Genomic DNA, 22,549 nt, shown 5'->3' on the forward strand with positions numbered 1-22,549 from the left:
AAATTTCAGCATATTGCAACTCGTGAATAAAACTGACGTTATTAACACTTGTTTTGTTTTTTCTTTCTGTTTCCTTATGCGATTCACTTTGTTTACGTTTTACGCAATCCCTAGCGAAATAAAAATTTTCACCCCTTCCCCCGCAGACGTAACATGATCTCTCTGGCGTCGACGAAATGACATCGTGTTTATTTTTAGATTTGCTACGACGGAATAAGTCATTTTTAATACTTTGGTTTTGAACACTTGGGACTTTCGATTCATTAGACTGAACTTTAGGGTTATGTATTTCAGACAGTAACATGATCTCTCTGGCGTCGACGAAATGACATCCTGTTTATTTTTAGATTTGCTACGACGGAATAAGTCATTTTTAATACTTTGGTTTTGAACACTTGGTACTTTCGATTCATTAGACTGAACTTTAGGGTTATGCATTTCAGATAATGATTTTCCTCGGGATGAAAAATATAAATCACATTCTCGCCCTAACTGTGTTGGAATAAACCATGTTCTCCCCTCGCGAACACCTATGTATTCTTTCGTTTTGAAATCCAAAGTTTCATACAATTTATCTGCAACAATTAAATGAAATAACTTTTTAAAATCCTTTTGTGTCTGCCTAACCTGACAGTAGTATTCAAATGTTGCGGTCAATCGCGATGCAAATTGAACATGCGACTCGTTTGCTGCGCGTTGAGCATGTTTAAAGGTGTTCAGAATCTCTCTTGGTGTCGGCTGAAATTCAGCTAAAAACAACTCTTTTAGTTTTTCGTAATTCGACAATTTTTCTTCAGTTGCATACATTAAAACATTATTTGCTTTAACCCCTAGCAAATTAATTAGTATCTCAGCTTGTAAGTCTTTGGGAACTTCTTTGGTGGCAAAAGCTTTTTCCAATGAAATAAAAAACAAATGCAATGCCTCTGGCCGCTCAGGAACAGAGATTGTAAGCGTTTTAACGCTTTTCAGTAAATTTTCAGCACTAGTCTGTGCGTTTCTGCGATCACCCGATAATGATTGTGATTTTAAATTTTCTAGCTCAATCTGCTTCTCAATTTGGGCTAATTTAAGACGTTCGATTTCTAACAGATAGTGTTCATTACTTGTCTTAGGCGTCCGATCCTCGACGATCGATTTGACAACGCCACGAACAAATTTAATGTTCGTTTTGAAGACATCAGAATTTTCTATAATTTTTCTAATGTCAACTTTTTTAGCATTTTCTGGAACATTCTCTCCAATTCTTTCGGCAATTAATTTTAAATCACTCTTGTTTGAATTATTTAAGAAACTCATTTTAAAACGAAATACTAGTATCACTATGTTAAAGAAGGAAAAAGTTTCACAGTACCTTTTTTGAAGTTCGCTGGCTTGAAGCCCCCATAATTGTGAGGGTGACGTCTTATCATCAAACAGAGATCACACTCACGATTCAAAGCATCAGGTTTTATTCCTTTTTTATAGAAGAAAAGATAAACGGAATGAGTATGTACAAATGGATTAAATATGTTTAGGAGAGTAATCACAACACATTCCAGTATGGAGATGTAAAAGTCACAGCTGACCACCTACGTGCGGTCACTTTAGATAAGTTCCAAGTCCGATCGCCTACGCGCGACCAGTAAGCGTCTAGTTGTAGCTCTTTCGCGAGCGTTCTGTTAGACCGATTCTCTCGGACTTCTCGAACCAACTGAAGATCCTGGAACCTGGAGAGTTCCTACAGAGTACTGATAGATAGCGACATCTGGTGCTTCGTTGAGGCACGATTCTCACATTATCTAGCAATTTCTGCCCCGCGAGATGGCCACTAATTAATTTCCCTCCTTCTTGATAGGCGTGGTCTTAACTTCCGTACCTTGGAGTGTTCTACAGTTTTTTCGTATGTGGCCTTCAGTTCCGCAGTTCCAGTACTTATGGTTTGGTTTCTTGTCACTCTTACTTCGCCTCAAGGCATTGACTTGTCTAGTGAAATCGTTTAGACGAGTAGTCAGTTGATCCACTGGCTCTTGTACTTGAGTAGCTCTGACTGGGTGGCGATCTCTGATAATTGCTTGCTGGGTTGCCTCGAATTTCATGGCGTACATCAGAGCGCTTTTTAAGTCCTTGACATCTGTCATTCGTAGAGCCTTCTGTATTTACGAATATACTGCAGGGACCTTCAGAAATATATATACTGCAGGGGCAGTATTTCCCTTGTTTTTCTTGGGCACTCCGAAAAGGCGAGCTGAGACAGCCTTTCAGCATCCGTGGCGAGCTCTTGGAGTGTTTCCGTGGGCTTCTGTTGAAAGGGGATTTTAATTGAAGCATGCTGTAATCTTTTAAACACTTCCCGTCTCAAAGCGCAGCTCCAACGCACAGGATAGAGCTTCGAAGTCTAGTCTTTGGGTTTCTGGAAGAGCAGCGTCTGCTTTCAGAGAAGCGGCGAGATGACATGCCATAGCTTGGGAATCCCATCTATTTGCAACCGCCACTATTAAAAATTGTGAAAAAAATATTCCCATTATACGTGGATAGCTTCAGAGAGGTAAGAGCAGGCATGGGTAAAAATTTAAAGCCGTCAAAATTGCTTCTTGCTGTCGCTATTCATTTCTTTAATGTGTCAAGTTCGTTGGCGACGAGAGCAGAAACTCTGTCTTCAGTTTGTTGTTCCACGGCAGAAACTCGCTCTTCTATTTGTTCTTTCACAGAAGAAACTCTGCAATCGATTTGTTGTTCCACGGCAGAAACTCTCTCTTTTATTTGTTTCTTGACAGAAGAAACTTTGTCTTCAGTTTGTCTAACTTCATTTTCAACCACGTCTATTCTGTTTTTGATAACATCAGATTTGCTTTTTATTATGCAGGTAATTTTTCTTATTTCTTCTTGACCTGCTTCTGTCTTTTCTTGACGAGCTTCCATCTTTTTTTTAACGGTTGCTTGGCCATCTTTCATCTCTTTTTTTAACGAAATCTGACATTTCGTTTTTAAATGCAGGAAAGGCTGCCATAAGCTGTCTTAACTACTTCTCCATCGCCTTTGTTATTGGCATTCAAATGCCACTTTTGACACCAAAAAGTGTTGCGTGCGTACGGGTTTGTAATAGACTGAAGGCCCAAGTCCGATAAAAAGTTAATAAATTTTATTCTTATGACAAGAAATATAATAAAACGCTGGATTTTTTATCAAAGATATTCATACAATATCGCAATATAATCAGTAGCTATATTTTAAACTATTAAAACATTAAATAGAACGTAATCCAAAGCGCAGAGAAAGCTAATCCGATCTCACCGCGAATTCACTATAATCAACAACAACAGTTATCTAAAAAACTGAGCTGACTTTTTAATGCTGAGAGCAGCTAGTGTAATTAATTAGCTGTGTTCCGGCTCAGTTCAAGCAAAGTTAATATGTAAGTATAAGAAATACATAATACACTGACTACAAATAAGTATTTGGACACCTGTGATAGAAAAAAACTAACTTTATTCAAAATCAATAGTTGGTAGAGCCTCCACGAGAGGTAATTACAGCATGGAACCTCCGGAGCATACTTTCCACAAGTCTTTGTATGACAGCTTGTGGTATTTTCTTCCACTCGGCTTGGAGAAGACATAGAAGTTCCTTCACCGATTTTGCACAGGCAGTGCACCCTTGAATTCGGCGATGCAACTCGTCCCAGACGTTCTCGATAGAGTTCAGGTCTGGACTCTGGGCAGGCCAGTCCATTCGATGAACTCCATTGGCACCATACCAAGCCTTGGTTAACGTCGAAACATGACAATTGACATTGTCGTCCTGAACGTTATAGGGATCCAACCCGTAAAACTGCCACAACGTAGGAAGCACATTGTCATCCAAAATAGTGCAGTAGGCATCGGAGTTGAGCTTACCATGAATAGGGACCAAGGGTCTTAGCCCATACCAGGAGAAACACCCCCAGACCATAATTCCACCTCCGCCGAACTTGACTGTTGACACAATGCATTCTGACAGGAGACATTCTCCAGGTAGACGCCAGACCCAGACCCTGCCATCCGAGCGGTAAAGGGTGAACCTTCATTCGTCACTCCAAAGAACCCGTTTCCACTGATCTATGGTCCAATTTCGATGTGCTTTGCACCACATTAACCGAGCAGCGCGGTTGGACTTTGTGATCAAAGGCTTATGGGCAGCAGCACGACCATGAAAACCAAGCAGATGTGCTTCCTTATGGAAGGTATTCATTGAAACAATACTCCCGGATGCCTGTTGAAACTCCTCGCGGATGAGGGCTATCAGTTGGGTGTGGTTCTTCCGAATTTCTCTGGACAGCACTCGTCGGTCTCTATCTCCCAGTTTCGTTGGTCTGCCGACTCGGGTGACGTTCAGACAATCACCGCTCACCTTCCACTTCTTAATCACATAGGCCACTGTCTATTTTGGGTACTTCAGATCGCTAGATATGTCCCTTAAGGATTGGCCACATTTGTGATACCCGATAACCTTTCTCGAAATCAGAGAGCTCCGAACTGCAAAGCATCTTGCATGTGACTAAAGCCGATGCTGTTTCCTACACGATATATACCGGCGAAGTCCGTGCCGTACCTTAGGACCGCAGATATCGTCATTTGCATAGGTGTCCAAATACTTATTGGTAGTCAGTGTATAAAAATACAAAGTAATAAATGTAAAGGAAACGGCCAAAAACATAACTGGCCTAGGATGAAGAGTCCTGAAAAGTGAAAGTAAAAAGCTATGCTTAAAAGGTGGTACAGCCTGAGGTCTGGTACAGTTGTTACTCTGTAAATATGTAACTGGAATTGTTCTCCACGCCCGCAATGCACCCTTCTTCCATCTTGCACTATCGTCTTCGTCCAGCATTTGTTTGCACTGCCCCCAGCAGTTGCCTTGAGCACAATATGTATTTATAAGTGTGTCTTTTGTTCAAGTTATTTCCGTCAGCGGGGCTACCTGGCCGATATGCGAACTACGGCAGCCGGTGGAAAGAAAGAAAGGTACAGTTGTTCGCAGTCATCCTTCGATATAAGTACAAGAGAATTAAATATTTAGTTCAATAAGTCCACGAAACTGCAGGGCAAGCTGTAGTTTTTCATTCTGCGAGTTCAAATCTTGAATAATCTTGGCAAATTCTACAATTTTGCCGAAGAATCCAGCAAATTTGCTTAATAAATTAGTGACATGCGAATCACACTTTAAAGTAATGTCCGAAGTCATTAATTTAGCATCTGCAGTTTTTGAAGCAGCAGTAACGTCAGAAGTCGATTTTCTAGACTTTTCAGCTTTCTTTTTAAATTTATTGGGCGGCTCGAGAGCAGTCTTAGTTTTTGAAGCAGCAGTAACGTCAGAAGTCGATTTTCTAGACTTTTCAGCTTTCTTTTTAAATTTATTGGGCGGCTCGAGAGCAGTCTTATCATCTTTGCTAGTATTACGAACTTTTAGAAAATATACGCAACCTTTATAAGTTAAAATGCGCGATTTTTTACACCTAACACAGGCGGTTTCTTTTTTCTTCTGTCAGAGCACAAGTGTAGGTTCGGTGCTCAGAATCAATTTCAAACACCTCGGTTCAATGTTGCAGAAAAGCTGTCAGTGGCCAAATCTTTGGCATCGGAAGCATATCATGGCATTTCTATTCGAGCTGAATCGTCGGAATTTAACATGGAGACCCGGAATAGTTTTCAATAAAAGCTCAGAATATATTGGAGATACAAAGTTAAGCAGGCGGAGCTGTGTGTCCATAAATGTGTGGGATTCAGCTTGTGACGTCACAATGTATTCTCGAATTTACTCTATTTGTACTTTCTATTTTCTCCTAAAAACTGACTCTTGACCAGCTCCTATCTTTCTTTAACGGATTCCTGTCCTGCTTTCATTTCTGCTTTAACAAAGTTGACGGCCTCTTCCATCTTTTCTTGGAATGCAGCAAATGCAGTTATTCAATTACCTGAACTCTTCTTCCATTGCTCTTGTAATTAGCATTCAAAACCCCACTCCTGACACCAAAAAGTGTTGAGTGCATACGGATTCATAGTAAACTGAATGCACAAGTACGATGAAAAGTGAATAAAATTTATTCTTATCACAACAAATAAAACAAAATGCTGAAATTTCCTCAGAGATATTCGTACAATATTGCAATATCTCACAGTAGTTATATTTTAAACTACTAAAATAATAGTTGAATAGAACTCAATTCAAAGCAGAAAAGCTAATCCGATTTCACCGCGAATTCGCTACAGTCAACAACAAGAACTAAGTAAACAACTGAATTGAGATGTTTTTCTTCGGCTTTTATAAGCTTTTTAATCCTGCACAAGAACATTCTGGTATTTTCTCGATTTTTCTGGACAGCAAAAGAGCACAATTACGAAATATCTATTTATTAAAATGTTAAACGCGCATGCTCCTGTATTTTAATTTTTCCGGTGTAGGTTTCCTTATCAAATAAGTTCGTGCTACATTGCACGGGAATATAAAACAATTTTAATGACAAATTCTACTAAAAAATAGATAAATACAAAATCCGTAACAATATTAATGATTATGATCCCCCTGTTAATTTTAAATAATATATCTTTTATTTTATTATAAATTTTCATTGTGGTCTTCCTTTTGCATTTTGGAAATTCTAGAATCCTAAAAACAATTTTAAAAATTAACAAGTCTTTAAAATGATTTTTCTCAAGTTAGCACATACAACAATTTGACATAATATTTTTGGAAATAAGAGCTTGATCATTAAGAAATATTAATGTGACATGATGAACTAATTTGACCATAAACATTATTGTCAAATAACCTAAAACATAAAGAATATGAGAATAAAATTTATTTATAAACATCATATGTACTATACATAATTTTACAATGTCCTATATATATCATACCTGTATGTACCTATATATATCATACTTGCCCTATATATATCATACCAAAACAAACATTTATTTACATATGTACAAATGAAATGAAAAACTTCATGTTTTTTGTTTCTTTGCTTTCCTCCTCCTTTCGGTAATAGGATTTCGAGGATCAGATAATTCATATCGATCAGCTGAAGGTAAATTTGCATCTTTGGCCAAAACTACTTTCTGATCCTCAGCACAAAGGGAATGCACCATCCTGAAAATAAATAAATAAATAAAATAAACCAAATGCTAACAAAGTAAACTGTTAATATATATCTCTACAGAGGTTTTCAAATTTCTTAACCTTTGATAATCCATGGATCAATTTTTTCCCCTATATATATTGCTTGCAATCTATTACATGTGTAAGTGTTGTTATTTATTTGAGGCTTATGATTTTATTTGAAGATTGATTTGATATTCACTTCCAAGAACTATAATAATTTCCATAAATTTCTAAATTAACAAAAATCTTTTAATAACTCTATCTATATGATCTCAATCAAACCATTACTTACCAAATCATCATGAAAAATAGGACTCCATTATTAATAAGATTAAGGATTTTCACGTAATCTTAAAATTTTTATTTCCAATGAATACAATAAATTTTCTAACCATTACACTTTTTCCAAATTCCATAAAATACCATTTAAATTCAGACTGCCAATGGGACTTAAAAATTATATATATATATATATAATACATGTTAAAACAATGATTTCTACTTTGTACAAAAATTTAAAAGGATTAATGATTTGATTTTTAACTCTATTAGAAAAGAACACAATTTTTGCTAGAGCATTAATTAGTTTAACAATAATTTCTACTATTAAAGAACTATTTAAGTCTCTTACAACTTAAAGATTAGACTTGTTTTCAAAAATGTTTACAATAATTACAACAGATAAATGGATAACTTACCTCAAATGCATATTGTTTAACAACTGTATTAAATTTAATAATACCATTTTTAAACAAGTAAATGGAATTCCTATGGGCAGGAACTTCTGAACACAACTTTCTGACCTTTATTTATTTACTAAAGAATATAAGTTTCAACAATGTCTTGACTAAAATTTAAAACGTTTTGCAGGTGCCTACAGATATGATATATAGATGATACTAAAAAATTCTGATGCAATAGAAAAATTTCAAATATATCCTTTTTGCTTAAAAATTAATAAAACCAACAAGAATAAAAAAGAAATAGAGTTTCTTGATCTTATATAATTAGTTAAACTTTTCTAGAAAAGGAGAATCTTTAATTTTTCTAAAATTAAACTGTAACTCCAATGTCTTTAGAAAAATTATCATTAACACAATACTCAACCATGCTAATAGATTTAATGAAGAGACAGTTTTACTTACACAAGTACTGAAAGAAAATAACACAATTTCATTAATTATTATCTTAATAAAGCAGGCATTAAATACCTTATCTAATCTTTAAATTAACAGGTAATCATAAGCTTGTCTTAAACCCTTGGGAGGACAAGAAAGGACAACTGTGAGATTTAAAGATTTGCATATTTGTAATTAAATTGTATAAAAAGATGTTCTATTACTATTCTGGCTGTCACCCATTTTTCGCTGAAAATTTTTTCCTCTTGAGTTGACTTTCAACCAGAATTAATTTTAAAATTCAATTTTACTCTGCTTTTTTAATTATGCAGTTCCTATCTTACAGTTAAATAAATAATAAAAAAGTCTTGTTCAGTCCCAGTCTTGTTCAGTCCAACTGCAATGCCTATGACACCACTGCAGATGTGTAATATGGTGCTGAGACAATGAGACATACACAGCAGATCTATGGGCATATAGTCCTTCTTCTTCCATAAATCTGATTACTATTTTTCAGGAGATCTACTGTCCTGTAGCAGCAAAAAAACTCATTTGCTGCCAGCTGAGATATGATGCACTAGTTCTTTTTGCCAATACAGAAATGTACCTGTCTTCGGCAGGAGTCTATCAACACTACAAATAACTACTTGTGTAACGAACTAGTATGCCTGAGGACATAAACAAATAATGGTACTGATGTTTGTAATACTATTCTGTGGATGACCATATCCTAAACATGTCTAGACCATTAAATATGTACTAACACAACCCCAAAATCTCAACTAAATAATGAAATTGTACAGTACAAAGTCCGAGATCCAGAACTGCCCGCAATTTCAGATTTTAGATAATCAGTTTAAATCTAAGTTTAACATTATGATAACATTTAGACATTTAAAAAAAATTATAAATATTTCTTTAAGAAAGATATTTTGTGTCAAGGAAGAATTTTTAAAACACCACCATGAGACTTGAAACCAAAATGGTGATATTTTCCAAATTTAAAAATGTATTATCGATATTTGCTATTCTGTTAATTGTTTGATGTTTGAGGCATTGTCATTGCAATGTAAAAGTTCCATTATATAATCTTCATTTAGCATTTCTTTATAAAAAACCATCAGATGCATGCCTCTTAGCATCAGCATGAAAGCTGTTTTAGCTGGCATCATGTAACTGGTTATTACAGGGGCATAGCTAGAGGGGGGCAAGGAGGGGCATCTGTCCCCACGCATAGAATCCAAGGGGCGCCAAATTGATTTTACGACATTTTAGAATTAAATGTTTTCCATCCTTGGCAAGCAGTAGGGGGTGCGAAATCTTCAGTTGTCCCTGGGCGCTGAAAACCCTAACTACGACTCTGGGTTATTAATTGCACCAAGCACTTAAAAAAATATCTTCATTCACATCCTCTCATGGTCCTGCATTCCCCCACACCATATTTTATATTAAAATGTTTCTAGAATTCATGGATGATATTTCAGCATTGGTTTTTAAAAAGCTACCTGCATTTAAATGTGCAAGTTCTGATATCCAATGGAAAACTCACAGAAGCACAGTTTTGAGTTAAAAGTAAAATGAAGACGTTATCATTTGCTAATAAGATTATAAATAGACTTAACATTAGTAATAAGCTGCTTCAAACCAGAATATTAAAGGGAAAGCACAAATTACTCTGTTAACTAAGCTGGGCTCCTTGGAATCTAATTCTTTCTCCTTTCTGTGCTGCTATGTCAACAAAAGTAAACCGGTATGAGCAACATCCCATTCCAAATAAATATATGTTGGGTTTTACTTATCATTTAAATCAAACAGCAAAATGACAACTTCTGCCCCACCCCTAATTACTCCAAAACTGAAAGTGGGTCATGGCTAATCAATGTATTGTCATTGGCAATGGTGTGATTCCCTAGCCAGGATATGTCTGAAAATACATACAAGAATCTCAGTTAGTTAAAAGAAACTCTCTTTTATGGTACATGTTTCTTTCTCAAATATTATATTTGTTATTCCTAGAATTATTATTATTATAATTTTTTTAAGGAAAAAGAACTGTTAATGGTCTACATAATCCAGATTTCAGACTTTGTACTGCATTACCAATTCTTAACCATAAATAAAGCTACTTTTATGGAAGGCAACAGTTAATCATTCCTGAATCACAGATTTTATTCTTTCGCGTTGTAGTGTGATGCATCATATAAGCTTGATTTGGTAGTTATTGGAATGTTCTTTAAATAATTCATCCCATTCCTAAATCTAATATATTATAGTTATTGTCATTTATTTATTTTTAAAATTTTCTGCCAGAATTGCAATGCATAGCAAATCAACAATCAACTAATACCACAACAGTTCATTACTGTTTTTGATATTATAATTGGCTGGGTTTATTTTGAAGCTGAAAGTTCATTTTCCACAGATTATGATGCATAAGAATAAAAAATTTTAATTTAGAAATATGACTAAAAATTTATGAAGGTGTTGCTAGTGGTCTGTAGAAAAATGAAATAAAAATATAATAGATGGCTGAAAGAATAAGATGCTCAAATTTCAAACTGTTTAAAAAAAACCCGATGTGTACACCACATGACTTCCTTGTAGGGAATATGAAATTATTGCTTTTTCCTTGCATTTCATTTAAACTTATTGGATTGAATTAAATCTACTTCTTCGATAGCACATAAACCACAATAGAATAAATGAACTCCTTAAAATTGACTATACGTATTTACAATAGTGACACTCTAGCCCTAAGTTCCCTTAACAGCCTTACACTTCATTCGTTTTATAACTCAGAATGCACAAAACTTATATCATCTGAAGAACTATCTAATTGTTGCCACATGCTCTTTTCAAATATTATAGTAACTCTAAAACGTTGTATAAAAGAAATTAGAAAAAAAAAAAAAAAAAAAAAAAAAAAAAAAAAAAAAAAAAGGTGTTTTACAGATGATTTTGTATTTCTCAATCAATTAATTCAGTCCTCACTTTGCTACAAGGCTAAAACACATAAAAACTCAAAATATCTATATTAAAATTACTAAATAAGTAAATCTTAAACACTTATTTCCTTGAATAAATTTCAGAATGGATCAAGCATGATTTAATTTGCAATAATAATAAAAGAAGGCATTATCTTTGTTGTTGCAAAGCTTAGTTTCTCTAGATTGACAACAAATCCACTATTCTACCAAGTTTCAAATGTAAACAAACATGGCCACCATGGCAAAAATAATTAGGCTTAGCCTCATTTAAACAACTTTTAAATTGTTGCTAATTCTACAAATATTTCATGCAGATTTACTAAAGGCATAAAAACCTTAACTGGAAGATAAGAACAACATAATTAAATAAATTTTAAAGCAAAAAATGCACAATTTACAAGCATATAAGACTAAAGAAACCGAGCTCACTGAGCCAAGTAACAGAGTGGATATGTATATATAAACATATATTTATATAATTTTTGGTGCGCCCAGTTGCAACCAAAATACGAGGCGCATGTCTACATGTTATAGCAGTCCTACATACAAAATTTTCAATGTTCTCAAGTTATTGGTTTTTGAGTTATGCGAGATACATACTTACGCACAGACGCCATAAAAAATTCTCTTCAGAATTCATTTTAAATCAGTTTTATAATTTTTTTCGGGAAGAGAGTCTTTTACTCTGTCCTTACGTACAGATGTCACGCAAAAACATTGTTAAATTGCATTCAATAGTGGTGAAAATGGAATTTTTGTTGAAATACGATGCCCAAAACTTTTCCTGCTTATAATACTTCCTTTTCACTTTGTACAAGGAAGTAAAAAAAAAAAAAAAAAAAAAAAAAAAAAAAGAAGACTATCTGAAATGTTTCAGATTTTAAATTACGTCCAAAAAGGCATTTTTTTAACATTTTGTGTGCTACCTTTATTTATTAAATATCATGTGCTTCACACTTAAACCATAAAATTCAGTTCAAGAGCAATATCACAAAATAATCTAAAATTGAGCATATCTTCAAAATTTCCGATACGCAGTATCACGCGCTGGAGACAAAAATGCTTTTCTGTACAATGTTACCATTTCTTGTTTTAAAATCATTTAGGTTTTTATTCAGAAATTTGTTGTAGTGTTACAAAATATGAAATCGATAATAAAATAAATTTCAAATTCAAATTAGGGCTTCCACATGCCCATATTCTATGGAAGATTACATTAGTCAAATTTTTATGGTATCGTTGTTTTATCGCAATGCGAGAAACATATATACATTTATGCAGCTTCTTCATTACAGGGCAATAATATTTGGTGGCAACGATTTGAAAAGTAATACAGCCTTTTAAAGGTTTCAACATGAAACAAAAACAATAGTCCTTCAGGGCAAATTGCCCCTTTGGATTAAAAAGAAATTGAGTAACCATAAGAAAAATTAAGCTCACAGATTTCATTGGTTGTATAATGAGTGTTTCTGAGGCTGCTAAACATAATTTGTAATGTAAGACTTTTATATTTTCTAAAAAATTTTATTTATAGCATAAAATGTGTTCTTCATATCTAAAAATGTTAGTCATTTACTGTATCTCAGAAAATTAATAAAATATAATTTTTTCCTAAGTTTCTTTTTTGCTATTTCATCCACCAATTATATTTGTATTTAATTTCATTAATATATCAGTATTAATAAACTAACTAACCACACTTCAGTATTTACCAGTAACAGGTACTAAAAGCCATGAATAGAGTGAATTTACTATGCAAATAGGTAATCACCATCACTGATAGTCATCTTTTCTAACATGATCAGTGGCACAGATTAAAATTATCTAGAAGCATGGGTGACCCTCTTAGAAAGGATTCACTACATTAAAAAATAATAATTATCGAGAAGTTTGGACTTAGTATGTTGCTAATAATCTGATAAAAGTGTAATAAAACACCCATAATGCTGGGTAAACTGATGGTGTTTCCTTTTGCAATAAAACAGCTGCCCAAATAATATCACTGAAAAGTTTTTTTGATTAATGATTATAAGAATGTATTTACTATGATTGCACAATGGCTATCACCCTTAAATACACCCTTTTCTTCTTTTTTTTTTTCCTTCAGAATTTTTGATTGACAGGTTATAACACATATTTTCTTTCCCTTGAAAAGAGAATAAACCAACTGGCATAAAAGTTGGATCAACATATTTGGGATTTCTGACACTGATTCCCATCATCGATGTGGATGATGAAGGTTGTTTACTCACAAGCTAGTAATACCACTAATTCTGCAGTTAATCAATATAAAGTTTTAGAAGAAACACCAGAATTAGCAAGCAATCCTCCCCCGCAGCCAGCCGAAAATCCAACAATAGTCCGTGTTTGACACATATAAGTTTATAGCGATATTTCCCACCTCGGCTTTGCTGTGTGCAGTCGATTTAGCATTAGTTGAACTAAGGAGCCAGTCATTAGATTATCTTAATTTACTACTGAATTGTCATATTATTTTCTGTTACGTATCCACAAGTGGTGGTGATTTGTGAGCATGAAGTGCATGCATCTCTTTTAATTGAGATTTAAATAAAAAAGTTATTTAATCCTTTCATCAGCAGTATTTATTCTTAAAGACATAGCGAGAATTCGCTACTTAGTCTCCGACATAGGGTTTAAGAGTGTATGCTCCCAAATAATAACCGAAGACTCTATATACTGATCTTCAGTTTTCTGATTCCCCCAATCATTAAAATTTAACACCTCAAGATTCGAATTACCTCAAAATTTTTACCTGGAATGCCAATGGCATTATGCATAAAATGCATGAACTCCGAGATTATATTACGGAGAAGGGCTTTGATATTACCCCAGTCTAAAAAACCAGACTTCAACTAGGGAGAGTTCCCAAACCCGCAAACTAGTTTTTATCATAATGACAGGATAACAGACAAGTTCCAGATTATTCAAACTTCACCCTCCCTAGTCCTGATGTCTGCATATCTTCCTCCATTGCACGGAAATGGTGTAAAATTTCTGTTGATTTTAACAAGCTGCTCACTATTTCAAACAATATCATTATCGGCATTGATGTTAACTCTGCTGGTCGTGGCCTCCTAAACAAGCTCAATGCACCCAAATTGAAATTATTTTGCCATATTTCCCAACACGAATTGGAATTTAGGGAGCCCCTAAACACATGATCGTCATGTGACTGTGAAAGTTGCTTATCCTCAGATCATAACTCCATGCTTATTGACCTTAATTGTTATTCTTTTAATCAAAATTCTCCAGCACTCATCTCTACAAATTAGGACAATTTTTTGTTTAAATTAAAAGATAAAAGTTTACCCTTCCTTGAAATTAAATACACTCATGATACTGAAAAGGCTCACTTAACTTCTACCTTAACAGATATTTTTAAAGAATCATCTAGCATCTCGCCTTCGCCTTAATTTTCTTAATTTGCTCCTCAGACTCAAAATCATGATCAAACTCAAAATTCACGAAAAGAATAAAGCATGAAGACTTTAGCAAAGATCTAGGTGTCCTGACTTGAAATTACAACTTTGTACTACTCTCCAATAGGCATCATGTGACCAGTTCACCCAATAACAATACTTAGAATACATTCAGTCTCTAATGAGCAATGAAAACCATGCATCAAATACTGCTCTCCGGAGTTGGCTAGAAATGAAAGGATGCATCTTGTCACCACTTATGTCACAATGTGTATTTAGCTCAGGAGACAACTCCATCTTTAGTAATTGAGTTGCTTTCAGTAGACAGCAGATGATTCAATTTGGGATAATTTTATTGATATTCAGCAATCTGTGCAAAACTTGTTACATCCAGTTAATTAGTAGCAGCAATTTGTGACAACGTATCTGCCACAATATTTTCTGGTCCAGGAATTTTCCAGGCTATATAATGTGTCAGTTTCTGGAACACATTATATATCGGTGCTGAATTGGGTAATATAATTCATATGCCTAATTTACCTGGATGATGCAAAATCTGAATTTTTTACTAAACAAAAATAATAGAAGGAATAATTTGTATATATTGTAAAAACTTGTCCATCAAGATTATGTTGAAAATCCCATACAGCGCAGTAGATAGCGAACAATTCTTTATTGTATGTTCTATACTTAGATTCAAGTGAGTCAATTTTGGGAGAAAAAAGCCAATGGTTAAAGGCCATTATCACGTTACAAGTGCAATGTGGCTCCAATAGCAGCATCTGTGGCATCGACCATCAATGCTAACTGCTGACAAGAGGCATGGTAACCAAGTGTCACTGAATCTGTTCGAACAGTTTTACATTTTCCAAAGGCGGCAGTTGTTTTTCTGTCTGCTGAATGAGATGTTTATCATTTTTCTTAGAATCTTTTAATACAGAATGAAGTGGAGCTTGGATAAATTCTTTGATTCAGACATTGTTACAGGCTTAGAAAAGTCAGAAATGATTTTAATATTTTCAGAAAGAGGCTGAGCACCTAAAGGGATAATTAAATAGCCAAGAATTGATGCCAATGATTTTCCCAGAATACATTTAAAAGGATTCAGTTTTAATTCCTATTTTTGCAATCTATCAAAAATCAAATGGAGGTGGCTCTCCTGCTCATTTTCATTCACTGAAGCCACAAGCAAATCATGAAAGTAAAGAACACAAAAGCTAAGCACTTCTGAATAAATCTTTGGAATGTTTGGCCTGCATTTCGCAAACTAAATGGGGTTTTAAAGAACTCAAACAATCCAAATAGACACAGCTGTTTTATGCATGTCCTCTGGGTTAATAGGGATTTTATGGTACAACCTAGCCAAATCAAGTGTTGAAAATAGTTTAAAAAAAAAAAAAAAAAAAAAAAAAAAAAAAAACACTATTAATTACAAATTTGTAATAGAAAAAAATTTGAAAGGTTTCAGATTTTAAATTATGCCCAAAGGGGCATTTTTTTAACGTTTTGTGTGTTACCTTTATTTATTAAATGTTGTAATTCTTTGCACTTAAACCACACAATTCATTTCAAGAGCACTATTGCAAAATAATTTTAATATGAGCATACCTTTAGAATTTCCAATACATAGTTCTGCGCGCTGGAGATAAAAAGGTTTTTTTCCTGGTAGAGTGTTGCCATTGCTCGCTTTTAAATCATTGAGTTTGTTATTCGAATTTTGGTCTCCCACATGACCATATTCGTAGGAGGATTATGTCATTCAAAACTTGATGGCTCTATGTACCGTTGTTTTATCACAATGCGAGAAATATACATACATTTATGCAGATTTTTCATTAATTAATTTCTTCAAATATAATGCAGGACTCTAAAATTTGTTGGCAAGAGTTTGAAAAGTGAAACGGACATTTATAATGATTCAACGCAAAATCGCAAAACGAAAACAATAGTCCTTCAGGGACAAAGTCCCTTTGGACTAAAAATTTGTACACCCCTGAATATACAGTGTAAGACACTGGTCAGGAACAGTCACAGCATTCAAGTGGCGATAATCACCACAAAAGTGCCAGTCACAATTAGCCTTATGGATCTTGTTAGGAGGGCTTATACAAGTACTTTTGGATGTCCGAATGATTCCCTGCGACATGAGGTACTCAAGCTCCTGTTGTGCTGCTTAGAGTAAATCCGTGACAAACGATGAGGTTTACGAAAAGTGGTGGGACCTTTAGTCTCAGTATAATGGAAAATTGTTCAAGTTTGATTATTATTGGTTACATAAGAAGAATATTGAGCTCAGGATTCTCCGCTAGTAATTTATGAAATTTAGAGTCACCAAGCGGTACAGATATGCCTAAATCAAGTGAACTCTGAAATAATTGGCCATGTAATCACAAATCAGCCCAGAATCTATAAGGCAATTATTAGCAACATCTACAAGAATCCATATTTTTTTAAGGAAATCTCCACTTAAAATTGGCTGATTTATATCCACAACAACAATTAACCAAGTAAACTTGCAATGAAAGTTTAAACCCGAAGTAGGATATTTAAAGCCAAGCATGGGAATCTTACTTCCATTCACAGCGAACAAAACCAAATCTTGAGAAGGCCTAGAACACTTAGCATATTTCGTTTGTAAAACTGTCACATCCATCCCAGTATCAATTAAATATTTTAATTTTGAAAAGGGATCAGCCAAAAATATACGATTTACCTGGTGTCCACTACCTTGGCCAGCAAGTGATTTGAAAATTCCCATTTTATGAAAAGGACTATGGAGACTGACATTTACTGGCATGCTCACCAAAATTTACATGATAGAAACAAAGGTCATGTGTTTACTCTTTATGGTTGTAAATGCTTTTGTATGAGCCACCGTGCTGGTATGAATGATGAAAATTGTGCTTAGGTCTGCGAGAATTATGTCCCAAGGCAGAAGTTAACTTACCAACTTGCTTTGTCAGTTGTGCTACCTGAAGTTTCACACAAGTTGCAGTAAATTCGCTTGGCCCAGGAGTCACAATAGCCATATTTACTTAATAGTGAGATATGAGCTCAGTAATCTTATCAGCGACGTAAGCCAATTTACTAAAATTATCTTCATTGAAAGCAGCCAAAAAAGAAAAAAACAAAAACTATGTATTATTGAAGACCTTTGTAAGCCACAAAGATCTTAACATAAGTTCACCATGGGTATCACCTGCTAAAGCACGCATATGAGTCAACAATTAGAAGGGAACTGGTAACAAAGCTCAAGATTTTGAAACAGAGTACAAATTTTTGACGCTTTGTTTTCAAACGGCACTACAATCATTCTTTGTTATAGGATGCATTTGCTAGTAGTCAGAGATTTCAAAATGATATCACTATTAGAATTTAGAACCACAGCAGCAGTAACATGGCTAAATTTTGTTAAATCCAGTTATATTGAAATCAAGTCATACTGGAAAAGGAAAACTGTGATTCCAATCTAACAAACCATAATGCTCAGTTTGTTTTCCAAAAAATGTGGTAATTCTACTGAAACATGTGTTACCTGCATAGCTGCTATATTTTCAGTTGGAAAATCATCAACAGAACTTTCATTACATGACATGACTATTAAGCTCAAGAAAGATATATGATTCTAATTGCAAACATATAAAAAAATCAAATATACAAGAAAAATCTCAATACTAAAGGATGCTGTAAAAGGATGGAAGAACTATCACGCATCTATATCCATTACGGATACACGAATATTAACAAAATGTAAAATATTCACCTTGTAAAAATATGCTGTGCACATTTTCAATAAAGAAAAACTGACTCCAATAAATGCCAAGAACAAGTGATAAAAAATATTTTCTTTAAAAAATATGCGTTAAAGACATTCTAAAAATCTTTCAAAAATCCAATAAAATTATCAGTTAAAAAACTTCTTCTTCTTTTTTTTTTTTAACATTTACTCTTAGATTCCAAAAAACAATCACATGAAAAAATGATTTAGTCGTACATGCATTAAAAAAACTCATAATTTAAAAGGTAATCCAGTTTCAGCACCAACACCCAAATTGATGAAAATCTTCATCAAAATATTCTTAATCATTTGCATTGATGTAATACCACAGTGAAATCATGAAATCCATCCAGGTTTTCAAAACAATTCCTACAGCAACATGTAAAACTGCCACATATTTCATCTAGATAAGTTCTGGACCACAATATTTTATAATTGGAGAAGCGACTTCTGTACAAAATCATGGGAGAAATCACAAACAGTTTTCAAGGCAGGTATAGCTGCAATGTATGGTGCACCAGTGCAGCTCTTATTTTAGGTCGCCATATATGATAATGTTTCATTGCCATCAGATGCCATCCGAAAGTCATCAGAAAGGCCTAAAAATCACAAACTTCAGCTAATAGTTAAAACCAACTTTATATAATATTTAAAACAGGAAAGCCCATCTTGCAAGAGGTTAAATATTTATACATTAACACATATGCCAGCTAACACCAGATATCAGCAACGAACAGGCAAAAGAAAGGTGAGAAGTTAGTAGTAAGTAAGTCTCGGCGAAAAAGTTCAAATTTTATCTTTATGATATGGAGAACACATATGCATATTGTGCAACAAAGATGAATGTTGCCTCTTAGTGCAATGAGGATTTCCTTGTTTAACTAATATTCAATAAATGCATGTCGTATGGCCAGCTTGTAATTGCCCTCGAAAATTTAATAGCTGTGTTTTATACAATGTTCTGTGACAGTCAACTGCATTATTATTTATAAGTTATTTTGTTGAAGATGTTAGTTTTTTATGTATTTGATGGTGAGATATTTATAGAACTTCTCGTTATGCATGAAACAGTGAATGTTTGTATAATTAAGGAGCATTTTCTGAGGCCGGAGAATTTGATTTTGTAGAAATTGTAATTTATTTAGGTTTTTGTTGCTTATGGTGGTAAGCATTTGAATATATTGGTTGGATGATTGCATTATAAATATGCAGTCTGCACCTTTAAGGATAATTTGAAAATTATACCAATCTGTGGTTTGAGAGAACTGAGGAAGCCATAAACAGTGCTAATGGTTTTACTGATACAGCCAGTTATAATCTCTGTAAATAAAAATTCATTACAATGATTCCGAAGCCATATTGAAAAGACTACTGAAACACTGAGCCATATCGAAAAGACACTAGAAGTTCTTTTAGATTATGACATGTGATACTAACAAAATCAGCTATTAGTTGTTTGTTCACGTCACAGATGAAAAAGGTTGAACACAAGTTAACTCAGGTTTATATCCTATAGATAATGCAAATTTATGCCATTGGAAAAAAAAAAAAAATATCTGCATCTATGCTGTGAGCATATTCATGTGGTCGAGCCTTTAGATGTTTAACCATGGTCTGCCACTGATGCCGGCAATGGCATAAATGAGATATCATGTATTAAATTCTACTATTGTAAGACACAAAATGCTTTTTGTTTAATGAAAATTCATTAACTATTTAAAAATTAATAAATAATTTTCAGTAGGGAGTTAACTCTCACTCACCCTATATAAAATTGAAATAATAATTGCTCAAAATGCATGTAGTTTCATTTTTCTATCTCAAGGGAACAGTAATAAATTATCAACCTAACATTCTAAAACATGACCACGAATCTATACTTGCAGTGACATCCAGTATACCTAAGTAACATGTTCTTTCAATTTATTTCACTAGTGTGCCATGGCAGAAATTTATGCATATTTGTTCATTTTCAGAAGGCTTCAATTTTTTTTTTCCATTTTAAACCTGTAAGACATGATTAATTTTGCATGAACTAATGATAACACTGCTCTTTGTAAAAGAATGATGTTTCACAAATTGCCTCTGAGAGCGAACATCAATAAGGGACAGCTGTGGGATATTGCACAGTAATTAATGTGTTGAACAGACAGTGTTTTGATCACTTTTTAAGTGTATCATTCACAAGCTTTACTGAATGGTATAAGAATGAGAAAACAATTGAAGGTAAAATGTTTGGAGAGGTGCAACCTTCCATCTGAAAATTATAAACATAGTGCAATAATTGATTGGTAACCTATTCATTTCAAAAAACAAAAAATTGAAAAAAGTATTCTGTTCTGTGGAAGCTCACAAGAAGTGCTTCCATGTTTAAAATACCATTCTAAGAACAATAATTCAGAACTTAAATAAATAAATACTACACGAAAACAGTTCCTTTAATTACCATGCTATGTTATCATCATCTTTACCAATAGACTCTTCATCAGAATGGCTTGACCTTTTGGCTGTTTCTAATGAATTTTTAAACTTTTCTAAAAATTTTAAAGTCTGGAAAAGAAAAAAGAAAGCTTTCAGATGCTATTCAGTACAATATTACTCATATGCATAATTAATGAGAAAAATGACTAAATTATTTGCTGAAAAGATGAATGAATTCATCATTAGAATGCTGTGCCATTCATTCTAATGATGAAGATATTAAGTTTTATATTTCAAAGTTAAGTAAAAACTAATTTATTATACAGCAGCAACATACATCTGGATAAATTAATATATTAGCAGTGCCCATGTGAATAATTAATGAACTGTGCATCTGCTCCTGCAGATTAGTGCAAGTATGAGGTCTTACATTTCATTAGGCAGAGGAGGCAGGTTGAGAGAAATGTTGCAACTCTAGCTTGAAACTTTGCCAGCCTAAGCCACATACTGGGGAGGTGGCCCTTTTCAATATATTAAGGCTAGCTGGAGGAATATTCAAATCTCTGGTCATCCACTGTGATGAGTCTGTCCACAGGGATCTAATCTAGGAACCTGATTTGTGAACCCTGAGAAAAGATTTTGTCTGAATAAAAATCTCAATTAATGTAATAAATTACCCTGGAGAAGGGCAAATAGATGACTACTAATAAATAATATTTCACCACAAATGTGATTCACAGTGGTTACTGAAAGGATGGACTTTTCATTAGTCTTAACAATATGCAATGTGAATACAGGCTAATTTTGCTTAGCATATCCTTCACGAAGGTGTCCCTCCCTTACGCAGATAGTCCTCATATGCTTTACCATAATTGTTAAAACAATGAACAAGTAGACATAGGAAATAGAGATAACTTTAAATTTGTAATTTTACTCTTGACTGCCAAATTTCATAATGTTTCACAAATATCTATAAGAATAATGAATAAGTAATTGCACATTAAACATGATCCAAATAATTTCTCCAATCAACAGAGTTATGTGTCATATAAGCCAAAATATCTTCTCAGTATATGTAATTTTATTTAAAACACATAAACATTTACAGATTCAGGTATTACAGATTTACAAATTTTGAAAATAAATTTGTGACAGTTAAAGATTAATACCTGTTGCTCTCTTTCTGTAGTACCCTTACATGAAATAGATTTTGATTTGTTTGCATATTTGGCTAACTGCTTATGATACTCGGAAAGCACACTGTTCTCTTCTTTAACTTCCTCTAAGGGAGAAAAATCAGTTTTAATTTAATATGACTAAACAATGTAAATATTATAATGAAATTATTTTACCAACTGCATGAAGTACATCTTTTTCATTCGGATATTTTAAATTTGATTCTGATGCCTAAATTCCATATATACATAGACCAAACAATATTATGCTTATAAAATACAGCTTATTAATAGTATAACAAGTTTGAATAATGTATCTTTTTTTACTCTATACACAGGCTACTTAAATACAATGAAACCATTGAAGGCATGCCATATATTAGGCCTCAATTAATTGAAGTTTCATTTTCTTAGGTTAAAAATGATATGCTAAACAATGGAACATATAAAATACAATGTAACAACAATGTATCTGCTGTTAATTATCTGTACTGAAAAATAGTTTAATACA

The 22,549-nt window shown here is 33.6% G+C and overlaps 1 protein-coding gene across 1 annotated transcript in view; it reads right to left on the reverse strand.

Annotated features, from left to right (window-relative positions):
* Positions 1–6,796: 6,796 nt before the first annotated feature.
* LOC118195396 (spliceosome-associated protein CWC27 homolog) overlaps positions 6,797–22,549 on the reverse strand; it is a 59,805-nt gene continuing 44,052 nt past the window's right edge. Inside the window, exons 9-11 of the mRNA XM_035366699.2 lie at positions 22,033–22,145; positions 20,889–20,992; positions 6,797–7,107 (exon numbers count right to left, since the gene is read on the reverse strand). Coding sequence (XP_035222590.2) covers positions 6,963–7,107; positions 20,889–20,992; positions 22,033–22,145 — 362 coding nt within the window. The 3' untranslated portion in view covers positions 6,797–6,962. The remainder of the gene's footprint in view (positions 7,108–20,888; positions 20,993–22,032; positions 22,146–22,549) is intronic.

This window comes from Stegodyphus dumicola, chromosome 4, assembly GCF_044657685.1.
Source record: "Stegodyphus dumicola isolate Sdum_Otavi_A_Nest chromosome 4, ASM4465768v1".
Classification (NCBI taxonomy): Eukaryota; Metazoa; Arthropoda; class Arachnida; order Araneae; family Eresidae; genus Stegodyphus; species Stegodyphus dumicola.